This window comes from Urocampus carinirostris, chromosome 19 (genome assembly GCF_059441175.1).
Source record: "Urocampus carinirostris isolate Australia breed hairy pipefish chromosome 19, RoL_Ucar_1.0, whole genome shotgun sequence".
NCBI lineage: Eukaryota > Metazoa > Chordata > Actinopteri > Syngnathiformes > Syngnathidae > Urocampus > Urocampus carinirostris.
This window is the reverse complement of record NC_142367.1, coordinates 27,456,416-27,479,196: the sequence shown is the minus strand read 5'-3', so window position 1 is coordinate 27,479,196 and position 22,781 is coordinate 27,456,416. Positions and strand designations below refer to the sequence as shown.

The following is a 22,781-nucleotide window of genomic DNA, read 5'->3' as shown; positions in this document are numbered from 1 at the left end:
GTTTATTTTTCCTAACAGAAGCACTAAGTGTATTTCATCGGAGACTGCCGAAGAAGTGACGTTGGAGTGTGTGTGGAGTGGAAAGCTTCCTTCTGAAGTCCTTTAGCTTTCTCTTATTGGCCCACGTCTCCCCGCAAGATGGTGTCTCGGCTCCTCCCATGGGCGTGCCAAGCAGTTGACTTGCGCCCAACGTTCTCACAACACAGCGCCTTGATGTCTGGCTTCCCAAAACAACATGGCCTCCACGAGTCCTGTTATCAAAATTCCCTAGGCAAAATAGTATGCATTTCCAACAGCCTGCCCTGTCCTTGTACATTGAACTAAAGCCCACTCAGAGAAAATCTTCATTGCATTAAACCAGGGGTGTCAAACTCATTTTAACTTGGGGGGGCCACACGATAGAACAAACATTCTGCCGGGGGCCGGACTACTAGATTAAAGAGTGATAAATAGGAGAAAGAGGGAGGGAAAAGGAGAGAAGGCGGGACAAAGACAGAAAAAACGGGAGAGAGCGTGAGAAACAAAAGAGATAAAAAGAAGTTTTGAGAGAGGAAAAAGGGAGAGGAAGAAAGAAATCCAAAGAAAAATAGAAAGACAGAAGGAGAGAAAAAAGAAAGCGCAAAGGGTAGGAAAAGAGAAAGAACAGGAAAAAAGGAAGTTAGAGCAAATGAAGTTAAAATGACACAGAGAGAGAAAAAGCAACAAAGGAAGAGACACAGAGTGAAAGAAACAGACTGAGTGGGAGAAAAGGGGTGGAAAAGAAAGCAAGAGAGAAATACAAGTAGAGTGTCTTTGTTCGAGGCACCTGGCTTTGGCGACATCAAGTGGACATATTTCAACCTGCAGCTCGTTTTTCTCTTGCGCTTCTCTGAGTGTTGTCTCGCGGGCCGAATTCAATCCCCTAGCGGGCCGCCTGTTTGACACCTGTGCCCTAGTGGGAGGTGGCTAGAGTCAAGAACAGATTCCTGACTCTCATTTTCTCCTTTTATACTTTTTTCTTTGACTTCTTTGAGTCAATCTTATAAAATCCTTTATAGTCAAATGTATAAAATCCTTTACTGCGAAGAAACACAGAAAACGAGCTATTTAACGTCCTTTATTTTCTTGCAAAAATAGACCGAAAGGAAATCACACACGAGGTTTTCAATAAGGCATACGAGCCTCTCATTTCTAGTACGCCCTCAACTTGAGTCTCCTCTGGACCTCCTGCCGGAGTAGGTCCCTCTCCTTCCGGATGCCCTTCAGAACCGTTTGGTTCTCCTGGGCCCTGCGCACCAGGTAAGGCAGAGTGTCGTCCACCGAGCCGTACGGGACCGACTTGTACACTGCGTAATCTTCCTTGGCTGTGGAAAAAGGAGATTCGTTTTGACGGGGAAAACCTATTTTCAAGAAGATAGCTTACCTAAGGTGAGGGAAACGTGATCGCACATCCCTAGAAGCTGCCCGAAACATACAGAGCCTTCTCCTTTGTCGATACCCAGCTCCTCAACCCTGTCGATCATCGTTTCAAACCGCGTTAAAAAGGTAACTCCCGGGTTTTTTCGACGACTTGAGATCCACAAAGTTGACACACGGACTCACAATTTGGCCGCCCGCCTCACAGAGTCCTCATTGTGCGTGGCCACGATGATCCGGTACCGTTTTGGGTCTTGGGCAACGAGTCTCAGCATCACCTCCAGTAAGCTGTTATAACTGTAAAGGATGCAACTCATAAGTACTCAGTGTTCGTAAGGGGGCTTGAAATCCTTGAACATGCTTGGAACGTAATGTTTTGAAGTGTGTTTGAATTTGGGTTGAAAAAAAATGTCGACGATGGTATACATACCTGTCAACCTTTTGCTGTACAAATTATGTTTTTATGCATTTTAAGACGAGTACGACGTACGAGAATCTGTACAGGAAAACGCTAATTTGTCAATGATGGGTACCAGCCGGTATACACCAAATATCACAATCAAGTCAAACGAGTTTGCCGCGGAAGCCTTGATCTCGGTATCGTTTTTTTCGTTGTAAACGAAGCCAGCGGTTTGATGTAGTGAAAGGAAGTCCGTCTCTTTTTAGAGAACCGGCTTTTTCGGCTCAACTCATTCAAGAGAGACGGCTCTCAAACGGCTCACTTGCTTTGATGCATTATATTACGGATTATGATGTTGTATAAAGAAGTTTAGAAAAAAAGGAAGTATAAAAGGAGAAAATGAGAAAGAGTCAGGAATGTGTTCTTCACTCTAGCCACCTCCCACTAAGGGGATATGGCTCTGGTATATATATATATAAAATGAGAAAATAAAAAAAGACAGGTTTGTGGTTATCCCTTTAATCAGTATATTACCAAGAATAATTTAATGCAGAAAATTAATTCATAATTGAATAAATTCTACTTAATTCTATTTGTATGTATTTTTTCTTTCTACAGTGAACGTCCAATCCACTTCATTTTTGAACTTTTTTTAATAATAAACCTCATTCATGTCGAGCAACTCAGGATCTCACAACAAAATGTTCATTAACAATATATATGATATAAGGAAACACATGTACAATATAACATGTTCAACTACAGAAATAAAAAAAACATGGTGTGAAATTATTTTGTATTTTGTAAGGTCATGGAGCCCTGGAGCTTGACAGGTATGCATCAATAAGTACAGTGGGACCTCGCTACTTCGCGGTTCAATGTTTGCGGCTTCAGGGCTTTGTGGTCTGTAATGGTTTAGAAAAAAAAATATATATATATTTTTTTGAAGGTGCGCCGCTACTTCGCGGATTTTCACTTATCGCGGGTGGTTTTGGTCCCCATTAACCGCGATAACCGAGGTCCCACTGAACTCCATTTTCGCAAGGGGGCTTGAAACGTAATGTTTTGAAGTTTGAAAAGTGTTTGAATTATGGGTGAAATGCTTTTAAACGCAATTTTGACGATATAAGACGTATATAATTAATTGTAAAATAATTAAAAAATGGAGAAAGGCGATTGTCAGTGGGGCACGTTTAAACACGTGACCGATTGAGAGAGAGAGAGAGAGAGGGGGGGGGAGGGGGGGTAGAGAGAGAGAGAGGGGGGGGGAGGGGGGGGTTAGAGAGAGAGGGGGGGAGTAGAGAGAGCGCGCATGCGCAGAGCCCTCAGTCAACGAGCGCTTATTGACAGGTGTTCGGAATTGAGGGTTTCGCTCAAAAATGGCGGCTCTGGTAGGTACCGCTTATGTCATGTCACCTGATAACTAAGTAAAGTGAGTGACTTAAGTCAAGTCAGTAAGATGAGTAAGTAGTTAAAGTAAGTGAGAACGTAAGAAAGTACGTATGATAATGAGCGTGATGCCAATTTCCAGCCGTCCTACTCCTGTAATGCCTAGTGCGCATGTGCCAAAGGCTAATGGCGATGTCCTACTTCCAATTTGCCTTCGATTAAATCTTCGACTCTTCCACTAGTGACGGAAACATGTTCCAAATATGTTTTCTATCCTGACAAACTCGAATTTTAACGTCAAAAATATCCCATCAGTCACTCCGCCATTGAAAGATTTTATACATTTGACTATAAAGGATATTATAAAATGAACTACAAAGTAAGTGTATGTACTCAGTTGGATGCAGTAGAGAGATTTTTCAAGGTACATTAGAAGGTTAGGCTGTCTGGAATGCATCAGACAACTTTGGATAACAATTCCTGTGAATGCTGACGGGAGAAGGCCAGACGCACAGGACAAACATCCGCGACGCCCTTCAGCGAGGCGGCTGCGTGCCCATGGGAGGAGGAGTCAGCACGCCCATGTGGGGGTGGCCGACGTGTCAAAAAGACGGAAAGAGACAGACGGGAGCAGAGACACGAGAGATGGGGAGGCTCGACGACGAAGACTAATTTGACAATAATTCAACTAAATTCGATGGAATTCACTTAAATACTTTAAGAAAATAAATCTTCCCTTGTCTATTGTCAGTATGTTTCCCTAAAATTAAGAAACGAGCATGCATTGTTAGAAGAATAAAGTTTGTGTTTGGTTGATGGAGTCATAACTCATTCGAACAATTTGGTAAACGCTAAATTTGTAGTATAGTTTTTTCCCCTAACAGTTACTACAACATGTGTTTATTTCCGTCGAGTAATGATATGTGGTCCAACAAAGTACAATAGTCTACTAAGAGGAAGTCATTGAAATGACAGGGAGAATGTTCGGTTGGTTCCCTGGCGGAGGTCACCGATGTCTTAACTTGTTATTTGTGTCCTCCCAGGAGTTTTGGACGGGATCCGGTCGCCCTTCCTTCGCTGCCAGCTTCCTTTCTTTATCCATGTATGCTCCTCGAACTAATTTGACCCCAAAACAGAAAGCTCCTTTCTGGGACTGGCCGATATCTTCCAGTAGGAGCTTCCTCGTCTCCTGTGAGTATTCCAAAACACAACTTGAAATTGAACAGCGAAACACGTTTGGGTCTACCAGGTGTCGAAGAATTACCTTGAGGTAACACTGGTAGGTGTTCCATATCCAGGCACCGTCTTTGTTAAACTTCTTCATCATCGCCATGGTAACGAGAGTCAGAGCGGGGTTCATGTAGGTGTACTCGGCATCCACGAGGACTCGCACCTTGTTGACGCTAGCCTGAAGTACGCAAAACGTGTGTACAAGTATGAAAATCGCCCATTTCCGAGTCACAGTTGTGTCGATCGAAGGAGAAAATATTTGGAGAGGAGGCGGAAGAACGCTGTTGATATTTCCATAAATGGGTGTACTGTATTTTTCCGCGCTATGAGTTTCCCTGGAGTATAAGTCGCACGACTACATCAGTCTTTTTTATATTACTGTAAATTCCGGACTATAGAGCGCACCTGATTATAAGCAGCACCCACCACATTTTAAGAGGGAAAACAGATTTTGTACGTACACAAGCCGCACCTGTATATAAGCCGCATGCGCCCACATTAAAAGAATGTAACACAAACACAAAATTAACCCAGACCTGACTTTAAGTCCCGCGATTGAAACTGAATGTGGGGTTTTGGGGTTTTTAAGGGTTATTGTTCTATCTTCGTTATTCATTATCCATTATCTGTTATCGGTCAGTTCATTATACGCTACAAAGCCTAGGAGCCGGGACACTTAGAAACTGAATGTCCTTCATTAAAGTCCACAGTCCAAAAATCACAGCCGCCAAAATGAACGGAAAATGATACCGGTACTTAAGATTTGACGCAGACCTGCAGAGTCCGGGTCCCGTTGAAAGTAATCCAAGGAAAAAAGTGTATATTTCCAAAGGTAAGTGTGGGAAAAATATATATCCACTATTGTCCGCCGCGTCCACAAACAGGTCTCACCTTTACCCCACTTCCCGTCACCCCGCGTTTGTTCCGCCCCTTCTTTTTCATTCGCCCGTGCAAAACATATCAGAATAAGTGTCTCAAATAATTACATTACAAAAATATACAGTTGCAAATACATATTTTACATGGTTACACATATTTACAAAGAAAGACGGCTGAAAGCTTTAATAATAATAATAATATACCGGTAACTTTCATCCCAAACGGGTCCCGTGACAGGGCAGTTAATGGTAGCAACACGCTAGCAACACGCTGGCAACACAGTAAACGGGTCTGGTAAAAAAACATACCGTACTTGTAAAAATCACGGTAAACCGTCTTCATCTTCCTCATGTGCTGCGTCATGCGCCTTTCTTTTTGCATTTTGCATGATGAGGGTATGTTTACGCTAATTTAATTTATGCACAAGCCAAGAAGTTGCAGTCTTCCTCGGCGCATATATTCTACCGGTCTAAATCTTACCTTTGTACTCGAGCGCCGCTGGCGGCCGTTAGTAAATTATATAAATTGGCCGCATCACTGAATAAGCCGCAGGGTTGAAAGTTTGGGAACAAAGTAGCGGCTTATAGTCCGGAATTTACGGTAAGTGTTATCTTCTTTTTTTATACTAATTATCTGCTCATGAGGTAGTACAGTGAAATATTTGACATCACTTCATTTTCAAACATTTTCGACAGACGGTGTGCCTCAGAACTTTTTTATGAATAAAAGTCTACCTTGCTTCAAAAAGGGTTGAAAAACACGGAGTTATACAATTAAAATGTCTATCCATGTTGTATATTTGGACTGGTGTAAAGTGACAGCTCTGTTGAGTATTCAAAAAAATGCGAGTCATTAATCTTGGTGTGGCACACTGATTTACACGGAAAAGTTGCTGACCCCAGATTTAGACTGTGATATTTATTCTCCCTTTGTGGAAAACTTGACTGAAACGCAGTGTGGGTCGACGGAGCTTAATATTTTATCGGTTTGCGTGTTTGTCAGTGTTCTGGTTTGCCGGCGTCCTAGCCGCAACATGGCGGCGCGTGTTTACGTTGCGGCTGATTGTTACCCGGTTATCCTACTACTTACAACTGTCCTCCTGCTTTCCTTTTTGGATACATGCGTGGCCAATAAGACCTACAGTCGGGAGGAGCTCATCCGACTAGGTGGGTGTCTAAATTTCGACTTTTCGGGCACTTTTTATACCACCCACGACATCCCAAATGAGCTCCAAAGGGACTCGGGTTCGCCCTGCTTTCCCGCTCCACCGAAGAAAAAGAAGAAAAATCGGAGACGAAGACGGCGAAAAGATAGAAAACAGAAGCGAGGATGTCGTGCAGGGAAGCGTGTGAAGTTGATGGAGCAACGACATGAAGATCTGTCTAATCCAACCATCATTTCTTCGTCGATTCTACGAGTAAACCGACAACCGAAGCCCAACGCACACAACCGGCATCTCGTGACGATCTCTACAAAGGCTACAGCTAAGTCAAATGATTCAAAGCTAAAATTTGGTCTTTTGAATGTTAGATCGCTCGCTCCTAAAGCTTTACTTGTAGATAATATTATTCGTGATTATAAACTTAACTGTATTGGTCTCTGTGAAACGTGGTTACGCCCGGATGAGTATTTAGCTCTAAATTATGCTTCTCCCCCAGATTACGAGAGCAGCCATATAGCACGCACGTTGAAAAAGGGTGGCGGTGTCGCGCTAATCTCTGAAAAATCGCTTAAATTTAATCCACGTACCTCTAATAATTACAAAACGTTTGAGGCTCTTGTGATGCGGTCCCCCCTATTGTCAATTGACGTAATAACTATCTATCGCGCACCAGGACCATACACAACTTTCTTAGACGAATTCGCCGAACTTCTGTCTGAACTAGTAACCTACGCAGACAAAATTATTATTATGGGGGACTTTAACATTCATATGAACTCTCCACTCAGTTCACTCACTGTTGCGTTTCAGTCTATAATTGATGCTTTTGGTTTTAATCAACTGGTTGATTTGCCAACCCATAAAGATGGAAACACGCTCGACTTGGTTCTGACTCGAGGAGTTTCAACCTCAAACATGGCGGTGCTATCGTGTACTACAGTTATCTCGGATCATTATTTAGTTACATTTGAGGTGCTAGCTAAATGTAGTACCAAAAAAACTAAAGGATTCACCGGACGCAATATAAGCACAGGCACAGTTTCTGAGCTCTCCGATATTCTTCCAGGAGCAGTTGCGTCCTTTCCTTCCTACATAGGCTCCATAGAACCACTCCTAAATGAATTTAACGCTACCCTGGCCAATGCCCTGGATTTAGTTGCGCCCATCCGGCATAAATTACGACTTAAAAGACGCACACCTTGGTTTAATGATGAAACTAGATCCCTTAAACGAGAATGCAGGAAATCTGAAAGAAAATGGCGCGCTACCAAGCTTGAAGTTTTCCATCAAATCTGGTGTGATAGTTTGTTGAAGTATAAAGCGGCCCTGGCCTCTGCAAAATCAGCCTACCTTTCGAAAGTGATTGCGTCACAAAAGAACAATCCCAAGGCCCTTTTTGACACTGTAGCATCACTTACAAGGCAACAGACTATCCCAGATAGCTCCACCCATTCTGCTCACGACATAATGGTCTTCTTTACTAAGAAGATCCAGAGCATACAGGAAGAAATTGCTAAAGACAATATTAATTCAACACATACTAAAGCACTCAAATCCCTAGATGCACGACATGGTGGCTGTCCAGGGACTTGGTCCCGTTTTAGTGAACTGTCACTCGAAAATCTTAAACAGATGGTGAATACTGCCAAACCGACGACTTGCCAGTTCGACCCACTTCCAGGTTCACTTATTAAAGGTCTCTTTGGCGTTCTTGCACCTTCAGTTCTAAATATTTTAAACATATCACTCGCCTCTGGTGTAGTTCCAGCTGCTTTTAAGTCCGCTGTCATTAAACCCACACTGAAACGACCCAACCTAGATCCAGAAAACTTATGTAATTATAGACCTGTGTCAAACCTACCGTTTCTTTCTAAAATACTTGAAAAAGTAGTGGCACAGCAGCTGAATGATTTCATGTCCGATAACAATCTCTTTGAATCGATGCAATCAGGATTCAGGGCTAACCACTCTACTGAGACAGCTCTGATAAAGGTAACCAATGATCTCCTACGGGCAATGGACTCGGGCGCATCATCACTTTTGCTGCTGCTGGACATTAGTGCTGCATTTGACACAGTGGACCATATTATCTTGCTAGAACGGTTGGAAAAATGGATTGGTCTCTCAGGAAACGTCCTATTATGGTTCAGATCTTACCTCTCAGATAGGACACACTGCGTTAAATATGGCGAATTGACATCTGAGCCATTTAGTGTAACTTGTGGTGTTCCGCAGGGTTCAGTGCTTGGCCCCCTTCTCTTCAGCATTTATATGCTTCCACTAGGTGATATTATTCGCAAGTATAACATCAGTTTCCATTGTTACGCAGATGACACTCAACTCTATCTCCCGATGGAGGAATCTACCACACTAAACTGTGGAACTTTGGAGGCCTGCCTCACTGAGATAAAAGAGTGGATGTCACTCAATTTCCTGCGTCTTAACCCTGAAAAGACTGAAATGTTAGTAATTGGTCCTTCTAAGTCCCGTGACTTATTCTCTAAAACCGCAGTGAACTTGGACAATTGCCACATCACACAGAGTGACTCACTTAAAAATTTAGGTGTCATTTTCGACCCTGATCTGTCCTTTCAAACACACGTGAAGAAAATTACTAGAACCGCTTTCTTCCATCTCCGTAACATTGCTAAAATTCGTCCTATACTTTCTCAGTCGGATGCGGAAATCATAATTCATGCGTTTGTTACCTCCCGTCTCGACTACTGTAATGCACTACTTTCCGGTCTTCCGATGACCAGACTCAAGAGTCTTCAGCTGGTACAAAATGCTGCAGCGAGGCTTTTAACAAGGACAAAAAAGTATGATCACATCACCCCAATTTTGGCTAACCTGCATTGGCTCCCTGTTAGCCTAAGATGCGATTTTAAGGTTCTCCTACTACTATACAAAATCATACATGGACTTTCCCCCTCGTATCTTTCAGATCTGATCTGCCCTTATGTCCCGGCCCGAAGCCTTCGTTCCGAGAGCGCCGGTCTCCTGGTGATCCCAAGAGCCAAGAAGTGTTCCGCTGGTTCGAGAGCGTTCTCCATCCGGGCACCGGTGTTGTGGAATGCTCTTCCCCCTGATATCCGATCTGCAACCTCGGTGGAAATGTTTAAATCTAGGCTTAAAACTCACTTCTACTCTATAGCATACGAGTAACCTAATCTTCTTATATGTAATAACTTGTGAAGCCCTTAGAGACTAATTGTGATTAAGGGCTATACAAATAAAAATGACTTGACTTGACTTGACTTGCTGGGGACGCATCGTGTCATATCAACGTGCGTCCCCGGGACGTTACTTTTTTGACATGACATTGTCATTATCATTTTTTAACAAAGATTTACCGCACTCCAAACTTTTCGTCAGGCAGATCCGCCATTGTTGTTTTGGTCTCGCGGTTCGAGTTTTCGTCTGCACGCCGATCTCCAGTTCGAGTTGTGTAGCGAAAGTCTGTCTCTTTTTAGAGAACCGGCTTTTTCGGCTCAACTCATTAAACGGCTCACTTGCTTTGATGCGTTATATTACGAACGATGATGTTGTATAAAGAAGTTAAGAAAAAAAGGAAGTATTAAAGGAGAAAATGAAAAAAGACAGGATTGCGGTTATCTCTTTTAATCAGTATAATACCAACAATAATTCAATGCAGAAAATGAATGAATAATTTGAATAAGAAAATGTATTTTTCTACTTCATTCTATTTGCGTGTATTTTTTCTTTCTACGGTGAACGTCCAAGCGACTTCATTTTTTAACTTTTTTTTTTATAATAAAGCTCATTCACGTCGAGCAACTCAGTGTCTCGCAACAAAATGTTCATTAACAATATACTGGACTGTCTCAGAAAATTAGAATATTGTGATAAAGTTCTTTATTTTCTGTAATGCAATTAAAAAAACAAATATGTCATACATTCTGGATTCATTACACATCAACTGAACTATTTCAAGCCTTTTATTATTTGAATATTGCTGATTTTGGCTTACAGCTGAAAAAAACTCAAAAATCCTATGTCAAAATATTAGAATACTTCCTCAGACCAAGTAAAAAAAATAATTTTATAACAGCAAAACTAAATCAAACATTTGAAAATGTCCATTGATGCACTCAGTACTTGGTTGGGAATCCTTTTGCACGGATTACTGCATCAATCCGGCGTGGCATGGAGGCAATCAGCCTGTGGCATTGCTGAGGTGTTATTGATGCCCAGGATGCTTCGATAGCGGCCTTCAGCTCATTTGCATTTGTAGGTCTGGTGTCTTTCATCTTCTTCTTAACTATACCCCACACATTCTCGATGGGGTTCAGGTCAGGGGAATTAGCAGGCCAATCAAGGACAGTGATGCCATGGTCAGTGCACCAGTTACTGGTGGTTTTGGCACTGTGGGCAGGTGCCAGATCATGCTGGAAAATGAAATACTCATCTCCATAGAGCTTTTCAGCAGATGGAAGCATGTAGTGCTCTAAAATCTCTTGGTACACAGTTGCATTTACTCTGGACTTGATGAAACACAGTGGACCAACACCAGCAGCTGACATGGCTCCCCAAACCATTGCTGACTGTGGGAACTTCACACTGGATTTCAAGCAACTTGGATTTTGCTCTTCTCCAGCCTTTCTCCAGACTCTGGCGCCTTGACTTCCAAATGAAATGCAAAACTTGCTTTCGTCTGAAAAGAGGACTTTGGACCACTCTGCAACTGTCCAGTGCTTCTTCTCCATAGCCCAAGTCAGACGCTTCTTCCGTTGTCTTGAGTTCAGAAGTGGCTTGACCATGGGAATACGGCTATTGTAGCCCATTTCCCGGACACGTCTGTGAACTGTGGCTTTTGATACCTGGACTCCAGCTTCAGCCCACTGTCTTTGAAGCTCCCTCAAATTCTGGAAGCGGCTCTTCTTCACAATTTTGTCAAGGCTGCGGTCATCTCTCTTGGTTGTGCAGCGTTTCCGGCCACATTTTTCCTTTCCAACAGACTTTTTGTGGATATGCTTTGAAACTGCACTCTGTGAACAGCCTGCTCTTTGAGAAATGTCTTTTTGTGTCTTACCCTCCTGATGGAGGGTATCAATGATGGTCCTCTGGACAGCAGTCAGATCAGCAGTGATTTAGTTTACTGAACCAAGCTGAGTGTTTTTAAGGCTCAGGAAACCCTCGCAAGGTGTTTCGAGTTAATTAGATGATTCAGGTGATTAGTTGAATAGCCTACTTGTATACTTTTTCATGATATTCTAATATTTTGAGATAGGATTTTTGAGTTTTCTTAAGCTGTAAGCTAAATTAAGCAATATTAAAATAATAAAAGGCTTGAAATAGTTCAGTTGATGTGTAATGAATCCAGAATGTATGACATTTTTGTTTTTTTAATTGCTTTACAGAAAATAAAGAACTTTATCACAATATTCTAATTTTCTGAGACAGTCCAGTATATGATATAAGGAAACACATGTACAATATCACATGTTAAACTACATAAAGATTATTTTGTATTTTTAAGGGAAAATACGACAGTTTGTAAGGGCATGGAGCACTCTCAATTTTGGGGAGCCATAGATCTCTGTTGGGACCCATAGATTTTTGAGCACGCGAGTCCCCGGGACCCATCACTTTTCACAGTTCGTACTGGGACACGCCTTTCCCACCTTTTTAAACTGCGACCTATTTCCACGCCCGTAGGTATGACCTTCTCCCGCGGGTTCTTTTCCGGCATCGGCATAACGGCTCAAGCCAAAAAGTCACGTCAAAGTTCGTTACCCGGGCGATGGCGTCCAGTCGCCTCAAGCCGCAGTGCAAGTGCGCCGCCTCGCTCTCGTCCAAACCGGGGAACTTGACGTGTTCTCCGTCCATGGCTCTGACCAGGAGGTCCAAGTCGTACGTGTGCTCTGCAATCACTTTGGTGAGTTTTACCTGAACGGACATGACAAGGAGCGCACTCAACTGGATTCCCGCAGGTCCTTGAAAAGTCTTAAAAGGCATTGAATTCATCGTTCTAAAAACAAGACATTCATTGGCATTAAAAAGACCATTTTTCAAAAATCTTCTCAATGGAAAAACACAAGATCTATATTTGTCTGAACTAAAAACATTGAGTCACATTTATCGATTGTCTTTTTTTAATAAAGCACATTGCATGACCACAAAAACAAAACTATCAAAAGGGTGATGTGGTTTCAGTCAGGCCTTGCAAAGCCATTTACTTTGGACCATACACTTAATAAGAAGTGGCTGTCTAACCAACATTTTTTGCCCAGGCTAATAGCCGTACGAGGCACATTGCATTGTGTGCAAAAAATATTTGTTTTGTATTTTTTTGTTTATTTCAATTATGTTCTTTTTTGTCGACTGAATCTTACATTTGATTTCAAAGGGCATTTAAAAAATCTTCAAAAGTCTTGAACTGAACTTGCCTTAACCCAAATTTGTTTGATACTTACACATTATCATTTCTTTATAACCGAAACCGCGGGCCAGTAGAAATGTCATCACGGGCCGTAACTGGCCCCCGGGCCGGACTTTGGACGCACCTGTCTAAAGTGAACGTCTGGAAAGAGGGAAACTTACACAAAGCTCCGGACTGAGCAGTGCCGTGACTTTGAGCTGCATCATGGGATCTTCACTCCAAGCGTTGCTGTGCGACATCCGGACGCATTCCAACATGGCGTCCATGTTGTCGTCGTATCGCTGCTCTCTGCGGGCGAGACGCAAGGAAAAACTAAAACCGTGTCGTCTGCGGCTTAAACACTCTCGCTCCGGATTCTTCTGAGGTCTAATGTACAGTGCCTAGCAAAAGTACTTAACCCCCCCTCAGGAACTTTTTGTCATATTGCCACAACTCGGGCTTCAAACTGTTATTAAAATGTATCGTTTAGCAAATTGTTCCAATGAGTTATCGGACTCCATTAACCCAACACAACTTACATTCGCCTAACAATGCATGCTGGTTTCTTTATGGAAAAATGAACGAGAAACCGGCGTTTCCTCACGGGGGCAGATTTAATTTCTTAAAAAATAAACTACGTGAATTTCATCGAATTAGCCGAATTAGTGTCGCTCTTCATCGAGCCTCTCTCTCGGTTGTCCCTCTCGATCTATCTCGATCTTCTCCGATCAACCCACGTCTTTTCACAAGCTGGCGTGCTGACTCCTCCCATGGGCGTGCCAGGTGCCAGCTTTACCACCTCCTCGCCGAAGGGCGTCGCGATGTCTAAAAAACTCATATCAGCAGAGCGTATCCGAACAACTTTGTCACAGAGGCTCTTCTTGCGCCAGCTATGGTCCCAGTTCCTGCTGTTTTCTGTAAACATCATCCTCCACTAGGTCGCAATGACCTGCCCCACTGCCTAGCCAGTGAATATCTTTTGCATTGAAATGTAATTTATATTTGATCGTAAAAAATCCCTTATAGTCACAAATATATAAAATCCTTCAAACCCTAAGATATTTTCTCAGAATCAACAACACGTTGGACACAATTGTGAAGTGGAAACAACATTTTTTTTAACTATTTTAACAATAAAAAAAACTGAAAAGTGTTGCAAAAATATAGGTTCAAGGTGCTTTGGTCAGATAAGACCAAAATGAAACGTTTTGGGCTATTTTCAAAGGGTTACATTTGGCGTAGGAGTAACACTGCACATCACCCTGAAAACACCATCTCCACTGTCAAACACGGTGGTGGCAGGATCACGTCTTGAGTTGCTTTTCTGGCACAAAATTTGTGTGAGTCCGCAAGAGACCCGACAATGGGGTGCAGGTTCAACTTCCAATAGGACCCTAAACAGAAAGCCAAATCTACAATGGAATGGTTTGAAAATTACAATAAAAATGTGTTGGAATCGTGAAGCCAATATCCAGACCCTAATCCCCCAAAGCATTTGTGGTGGATTTAGATTTTATTTATTTGACTATAAGGGATTTTATACAATTTTACACAAGTTACATTTATTGAATGCAATGAAGTTTTTTCACAGAAAAGGCTTAAGGTCAATGCAGCCTAGACAAGGATGATGTTTGCAGGGAACAGCAGGAACTGGGACAAGGGCTGATATTGACGTCGGCATTGTTTTGAGAAGCACTTTGCTGATATGAGTTTTCTTTAGACGTGGCGTCGCCGTTCGGCGAGGAGGTGGTGAAGCTGGCATCTAGCCCACCCCATGGGAGTCGTCAGCACGCCCAGGGGAGGAGTCAGCACGCCCCATGGGAAGAGCCAACACCCCAGCTTGTGAAAAGAACTTCAGAAGCCAGAACTTTAGAAGATAGGAGACGGAAGATCGACCGATGGTGAGAGAGAGGCTCGATGAAGAGCTGGGCTAATTTGGCTAATTTGATGGAATTCACTTGGTTAAATACTTTAAGAAAATAAATCTGCCCCGTGTGGAAATGACGGTCTCTTGTACATTTTTCCATAAAGAAAAGAGCATGCATTGTTGGGTGATTGAAGGTTATGTTTGGTTAATGGAGTCAGATAACTCATTCGAACAATTTGGTAAAGGATACATTTCTAATATAGTTTTTTCCCTAACAGTGGAAAGACCCTAAAACTGCTATGCACAAACGATCACCATCAAACCTTAAGGAACTCGAGCTGTTTTGTGAGGAAGAACGGACAACTATTTCGGTTTCACCACGAATGTGTCTAACATGTTTTTGATTCCTAGAAAATATTTTGAGTTTTTTATCGATAATTATGAAGCTTGAAATATGTCAATGTCAAAAAGTTCAGGGGGGTGGAACCAATGTTCCCTCTAATTTTCCAGGGGTCTGAGCGTTCACACAAAGTAACGCTTGAAACAACAGTGAGCAACGGCAATTCCAAGTGTGGCAACTAAATCATGATCAAACATGTCCAAAACTTGACATCACCTTACATTTTACTGAGTTTCCGGCAAAGCTTAATTATTTTTCACTTTTCAATGAATTGACTCACGTACGATTGCAAAGGTTGTACGGCCTACAAACGTCATTTGTTGTTACAATTCTTTCACAAGATTTCCATTTCTTTTAATTTCCTGGTATCTTTTGTCGCATAATACTCACATTTTTGGGGGCTTATTGAGTCGGTGGTAAGATACACAACTGTATTTCATCACATTTTTAAGTGGAAGTACAATGTTGGCAACAAGATTCACTTGATAGAATTAGAAATGATTTGAATGCAACACAAACATTTTCTTCTTTTTCCCTGTTCTTTTCTACTTTTTTAAATTCCTTTGAAAAAAAAATCTCATTGTGTTTATTTTTTCCTAGCTGTTACTGTTTTTCCTTTGTTTCTTTCTTTTCTTTTTTTCTGGCTTTTTTTCTGAATTTTTCCTTCTTTTTTCTCTTCCTTTTGTTTTTTTTTTCCAGCTTTTCACTACTTTTTCTTTTTGTTCTATTTCCCCCCCTTCCTTTAAGTCATTTCGTGCATCGTTTGACATCATATTTGGTCATGTTGGGATGAAAGAAGCAAAAACAACCCGAAGAGCCGTTTAGGACCCGAAAGAGCCGGTTCCTTTTAGCGAGCCGAGCCGAAGAAGCCGGTTCTCGAAAAACTTTACTCAACGTCGTTCTACTTCGACATTGACTTCAAAATCCTGCATTTAGGACACAACGTCAGGGGAACCCGTGTATTTTTATCTTTATGCACTGTAACTTTAACTAAAGTCGCTTCTTAATTAGTAATTTCGAGCACTGATATTTGTGCGCTGGCTAGATTTTCTTGTGCGCTGAGAATGTGCAGTTTAGAGGGAACATTGGGTGGAACACTTCTGCAAAGCATCATACGTGCAAAATGTTGAAATCGCGCTCCATGTGATTCGGAATGGTTTCTTTTGACTATGATTTTGTTGCTGACCCCGTGCTTTCTCCCAGGTCCTCCTCGATGGGAACCGCCAGCATGGGCCTCAATCCCAGCGCGCTCATCTTCTCCATGGACTCCGAAATCTCCTTCTCGTTCTCACCGGCCACAAACTGAGCGTAGACCGTGGACCTCATCAGCGAGGAGAACAAGCGCCGGCCCAGAATACTGCGAGCCGTCGACATCAGCTGCGAAGAGACACCGCACCGTCGGGGTTTCTCCATCAGTAAGGTTTCTGGAATCACCTCATTATATATTAAATTGACTATTAGTTAGATGAAAAAATAGGTTCCAGTTAGAACTGATAAAGGTACTATCTGCATCTGGTATTGGCTTTGATGATTATCAAAGAGTTTGTTATGAGTACAGCGATCCCTTACTATAACGCAATTGCTCTTTCACAGGCTCGCCGCTCACAGCACAGACACTTAACAATGACATGGCGACTTTAATCGGGCATGTTTATGGACTACTCCCAAATCCATTCAATTGTGGACTGAGCAATTCGGAAAAACACTGGACTATGTGTAATGTAAGATCAAACATCAAACAATCCGGTTGTATCCAGCAACTCTGTTTGACCCTCACCCCCCTCACCATTCCCCCCCTCTGAAGGAAAACAAAGCCTACTTACAACAAAGTCAGTTAGTTCTTTGTTCTTTTATCTCTTTGTTTCTTTATCCTCACTGTAAATGTGGGACTGGAGTCGTCCAATTTCGTTGTCACAGCATATCCCATGTTGTAACAATGACAATAAAGGCATATTCTATTCTATCATATTTACAGAAAAGGATTCATAAATGTTTTATAAAATATTAAAAAGTGACATTGGATAATTTGTCACGGCACACCTGACGATCTCTCACGGCACACACGTGTGCTGCGGACCAGTGGTTGAAAATCACTGCCTTGCTATAACGCAATTGGTCTTAAACAGGCTCGCCGCTCACAGCAATTTATAAACTAAGGAGATGATAATAGATTTCCGTACTAAGCCTCCCTCGTCAATTAATGGCAGTGAGGCCGAACTGGTCCATTCATTCAAGTTTCTAGGTACTCACTTGTCAGCTGACCTCACATGGACTGTCAATGCTACTGATATTCTAAAGTCATCCAGACAAAGGCTCTACTTCCTTCGTCAACTCAAATCATTCGGAGTCCGTCATTCCATTCTAGTCAATTTTTATCGTGCTATCATTGAATCTGTTTTAACTAGGTCAATCACAGTTTGGTTTGGTCGCGTCAATCGGAAAGAATTGTCAAAGATGGAATTAGTAGTGAGGAGGGCAGAGGAAATAATAGGTACCGGCCTCCCGTCCCTGCAAAGTATCTACATCGATCGAACTAGAAAACGGACCCTAAAAATGATAGACGATCCCAGTCGCCTTCCTCGCAGGTACTTTGATGACCTGCCGTCAGGTCGTCTTAAAGAGAGTTTTTACCCTTCCGCTATTCGTACGTTCAATAGGAATTGATATAGGTTATAATGTATTGTATTATTATGCCAACGGCGTTCCTCCGACCTATTCTCCTCTAGTCTTGTTATTTACATATTCTTCGTTTTTAAACTATTCTACATAATTACCCTGTATTATTCACTACAATATCTTTTTTACTCTATTCTTTTTATTCTTTCAAATCCATTATATTATCATTATTGAGAGTTTACGTGTCAAATGATTTCTTGCATATATCATGTTTATGGTTTATACTGGCTGAATAAATGAATACAATAATAAATCCCGCCTTGGGAAAAGTCTGATCCCCGCAGCCATCACCCTCTTAAACAAAAGGCCCCGCTGACCCAATCAATTAGTCCACCGTCGTTGTTATATATCGAAGTGTCCTTAGGCAAGACACTGAATCCCTAAGGCCCCCAATAAGCAGGTTGGCGCCTTGCATGGCTGCATGGCCGCTACTGGTGTGTGAGTGTGTGTGTGAATGGGTAAGTGTGAAGCATATTGTAAAGTTGGGAGGTCTTGAAAAGCACTATAGAAATGCTGTCCATTTAGCATCTTGATTATCCTCGAAACGTTTGGAGGCTGACTCCCTATCGGTGTGTGTGTGCGTGAATGGGTAGAGTGTGAAGCTCATTGTAAAATGCTTCAGGAGGTCTTATTGACTTTAAAAGCGCTATAGAAATGCAGACCATTTACCATTATTTCTCTCTGGTACTGTGAATTTCTCAAAGTGGACCAAATAATTTCATAAACTATAATCTAATTTAATTCGTTCTTGGATTTCGCCTGTCGCGGGTTCTTTTTTGAATGTAACCCCCAACAATAATCTAGCTTTCACTGCTTTCACTTTAAAAATAATCTTTTCAATACCACAGTTATAAAATGACAAAAAGTTGACAAAAAATGTTTCCCTCCTTAATAATTAGCGTCTTGCAAGAACTTGTTTTTTTTCCCCTCCGGGCGAAAATTTCACTTGGCTCACTGCCCATAAAGACAGTCGCAGTATAAACTAGGAATGTTGCCCCAGTTTCACACACACGCCACTCTCAAAACCTACATTAAAAAGTCTGGTGCGCAAACTAGGGACTGCGTGACACATGCAGTCAATATTTAATCACAATATGTATATTAGTCATAATGTTTCGGTCCCCTTTGTGTGTCTACAACAAGAATACTACTTTAGAAATACTACAAAATTAAATATAAAATGTTGTGCCGCTTTCAAACAAGGACCGAATTCTTGCCTTCTGAAAAAAAAAAACACTACAGTAATACTACAAAAAATCCATTACAGTAATACAAAAATACGATGACAGAAACTACATTATTATCACAAAAATACTACAATAGAAAAATCTAAAAAATACTACAGCAACATGACTAAAAAAATCACTTCTACTGAATAAACTACGGAATACCACAACAATAATACTAGAAAGAAAAATACTAGTACAAAAGTACTACAAAAAATACGATTACAGAAATATTAACTACAGTAATGTGACAAAAATACGACAGACATAGTACAATAGTTCTACTATGAAAACATTTAAAAGAATACTAATATGGAAACATTACAAGAATACTACTAAAGAAATACTACAAAACTACTACTACCACAGTTTTACAAAATATACAAGTACAGTGATATCACAAAAATATTTAAGAGATGCTATGGAAATACTAGAAAATACCGCATTGGAAATACTTCAAAAATACTTCTACAGTAACACTATAATTAAAAAATACTACTACAGAAATATTACAACAGAAATAATTCAAAAATTCCACTCAAGAAACATGACAGAAATACTGCAAACTCAATATGCAACGAAAACAACCGCAAAATACAACAAAACTATGGCAAAACAACATTTCAACAGAAATACGAGAAAAATCTGACGGCAGAAATACGACAAAAATATTCAAAAATACTACTACAGAAATACTGCAAAACCCAATACGCAATGGAGTGCTTAAAACACGGACCTCATATGTGAATTTGCTTTCATTGGGTCGGTTTTAAAAGCAATTTGATGAAAAGAATTTATATGAGGCAGCGCGGCGGCGCAGTGGTTAGCGCGTGTGCGGAACAGTTCTGAGTTCATGAGATCAAACCTTCCTGTGCGGGGTTTGCATGTTCTCCCGGTGCTTGCCTGGGTTTCCTCCGGGCACTCCCTATGCATGTCAGGTTAATTGTCCCTAGGTGTGAACGAGCAAGCCAATTGTCTGTCCCTGTGTGCCCTGCGATTGGCCGGCAAGCGGTTGAGGGTGTCCCCTGCCCACTGCCCGAAGATAGCTGGGATGGACTCCGGCACCCCCCGCGACCCTTCTGAGGATAAACGGTGCAGATAATGGATGGATGTTAATTTTGTGCACTACGTTACATTATTTTGGCTAATAGTCAGTATAGGGGGCAGCACGGCATGTATGCGGAACGGTTCTGAAGTCATGAGATCGAACCTTCCTGTGTGGAGTTTGCATGTTCTCCCTGTGCAAAAACATGCATTTCAGGGTAATTGGCCTGAATTGTTACTAGGTGTGAATGAGCAAGCCAATTGTCTGTCCCTGTGTGCCCTGCGACTGGCAAGCAGTTGACCACAACCAGAAGACAGCTGGGATGGGCTCCAGCACGCCCGCGACCCTACTGAGGATAGGCGGTGCAGATAATGGGGTTAGCTCATTATAAAGGCCACATTCGGTGATAAACAGTTTGTTTTATTTATTTTTTAATTATTACTTTTTTTGTTCATCAAGTTAAATGTGGATGCGGATTCTTAGCTGGGATGGGCTCCAGCTCCCCCGCGACCCTACTGAGTATAAGCCGTGCAGATAATGGAGGGAGGGAGTTTATTTTGAAAGCAATCGAACAGGTATTCCTAAATGAAAGAACCCTCTCCATTTTTGAGGCCAATGTGTCCTCCTGACCCCCATCCTGAATGGCGTCTCTCACCTTGTTGCAGTTGTTGACCAGCAGGGGGAAGGAGCAGAACCGAAACACGGCCAGCGCACGGAACAACTCCCTTAAGCTCTTGACCCGGAACGCGCTGGGATCTCGGAAGGCCAAAGCGGCGCCCGGGATCTCGGGAACTCTCTCTTCCCGGACCGCCTCCGCCAACCTGGGCGAGGCGGTCGACATGAGCCTGCTCGACAGCAGGTACGCGCGAGTAGGCAGAAGGCGAGCGCTCATCATTTTCTCTTGTGAAGCCGTAAGGTCTCGTTTACACCTTTAAAGTTGCGCCCCGGCGCGAACGCGCATGCAGATTCCAGAAAAAGGGACGCGCCTTGTAGAAACCGGTCCCGTCAGGCGAAAGATTTGATGACGTTGTTCACTTTTCGACGGCCGGGCAAACTTTTGACTCGATTCGGGAAAAAAGTTATCCTTCCACCTGCCTAATAGTTAATGAATGACGGTGGAAACTAGAGCAAACACCATGTTGACCCTTGGTATCCACCAAAATGCCCAGCCCCAAGTAACATGAATAACCTAGTTACAAATTCAACATTTTTACTTGTGAAATCTTAAAGCCCTAGTGTGTAACATTTGACCACTAGATGGCACCGTTGTCCAATGCGAACAAAAAACAGTGCCACGGCGAGCTATAATGCATCGGACAAACATGGCGGCGACTATTGGTTAGGGCAGGGGTGTCAAAGTCATTTTCACTTTCATTCCTTTTTAAAAAAAATCTCATTGGGTTTATTTTTTCCTAGCTGTTACTTTTTTCTTGCTTTTTGTTCTCTATTACTTTTATTCCCTTTATTTGCTTCTTTCTTTTCTTCAGTTTTTTTTTCTGGCCTTTTTCTAAATTTTTCCTTCTTTTTTTTCTCCTTTTGTTTCTTTTTTCTCAGCTTTTCACTACTCTTTCATTTTGGTATTTTTTTCTTTTTTGTTCTATTTCCCCCCTTCCTTTAAGTCATTTTGTGCCTCATTTGACATCATATTTGGTCCTGTTGGGATGAAAGAAGCAAAAACAACCCGAAGAGCCGTTTAGGACCCGAAAGAGCCGGTTCCTTTTAGCGAGCCGAGCCGAAGAAGCCGGTTCTCGAAAAACTCCTGACTTGACTCAACTTCGTTCTACTTCGACTCGACTTTAAAATACCGCATTTAGAAAACAGTGTCAGGGGAACCCGTGTGATTTTACCTTCATACACTGTAACTTTGACTCAATTGGCTTCTTAATGAGCAATTTGGAGCCCTGATTTTTGTGAGCCGGCTCGATTTTCTTGTGCGCGGAAAAGCTCTGAGTGAGGGAACATTGCTGACATGTGACCCAATATGGACGAATAGTTTTATGTAATCACCTCTGCCGCTGTAAATGAGGTCAGCCGTTATGTAAACCTAGAGTTTCTCTGTAATCTTCGACATAATGATCGTGTGTCTCGCGTTATATATTGAGAGAGTCTCACTTGAAATGTCTGCGAGAAAAGCGATCAAGAAGTCTCCCGAGGAAACCATTAACCGTGCCGCTTACTCGTGTTCCTCAACTTGTGAAACGGCTCTCTCAACTTCTAACACAGGGGTGTCAAACTCATTGCAACCCGGGGGCCACATGACAGAACAAACGGAGTAGTTGATAAAAGGGAAAGAAAAAGAGAGACAAAGAAATAAGAGAAAGAGAGGGAGAGAAAAGTAGAGAGGTCGCACAGAGAAAGGGAGAGAGAGAAAGAGAATGTGAGAATAAAAGAGATAAAAAGAGAAATAGTGAGAGAGGGGGAAAGAACGAAAGAGAAAGAAATCCAAAGAGAAGGGGAGAAAGAGAGAAGCGAGAAAGCAAAGAAAGAAAGAAAAGAGGGAGAAAAGGAAAAGAAGAGAAAGTGAAATAAGGTAAAAAGACACAGAGAGAAAAGAGACATAGAGAGTGAAAGAGAGAGAGTGAGAAAAAAGGAGTAAGAGAGAACGAGAGTAAGAGAAAAAGGAAAGAATAGAGGAAAAGAGAGAGAGAGAGACAGTATGTTAGAAACAAGAGATAAAAAGAGAAATAGCGAGAGAGGGGGAAAGAAAGACAGAAATAGGAAGAAAGAAAT

At 41.9% G+C, this 22,781-nt stretch overlaps 1 protein-coding gene and 1 long non-coding RNA gene across 2 annotated transcripts; one reads left to right on the top strand and one right to left on the bottom strand.

Annotated features, from left to right (window-relative positions):
• Positions 1-1,080: 1,080 nt before the first annotated feature.
• Positions 1,081-21,161, bottom strand: prodh2 (proline dehydrogenase 2). The gene is made up of 9 exons (XM_088324228.1): positions 20,707-21,161; positions 16,291-16,481; positions 13,020-13,146; positions 12,213-12,365; positions 4,449-4,592; positions 4,207-4,373; positions 1,582-1,692; positions 1,403-1,491; positions 1,081-1,343 (listed from the first exon to the last, which is right to left on the bottom strand). The coding sequence occupies exons 1-9, from the start codon at positions 20,944-20,946 to the stop codon at positions 1,171-1,173; spliced, it is 1,395 nt and encodes a 464-aa protein (XP_088180354.1). The 5' UTR covers positions 20,947-21,161; the 3' UTR covers positions 1,081-1,170.
• LOC148347890 (uncharacterized) lies at positions 3,095-12,557 on the top strand. Its single transcript, XR_015848152.1, has 3 exons — positions 3,095-3,186; positions 4,228-4,375; positions 12,135-12,557. It is a non-coding gene; the product is annotated as an uncharacterized LOC148347890 (long non-coding RNA).
• Positions 21,162-22,781: the final 1,620 nt, after the last annotated feature.

Coding starts and splice junctions, on each gene's coding strand:
- prodh2 (XM_088324228.1), bottom strand. CDS start 20,946: ATGATGAGCGCTCGCCTTCTGCCTACTCGCGCGTACCTGCTGTCGAGC. Junction 12,366..13,019: donor TGCTCAGTCCGGAGCTTTGT/GTAAGTTTCCCT, acceptor ATGTCCGTTCAG/GTAAAACTCACCAAAGTGAT. Junction 1,693..4,206: donor TGGGAGGACACAAATAACAA/GTTAAGACATCG, acceptor CATCCTTTACAG/TTATAACAGCTTACTGGAGG.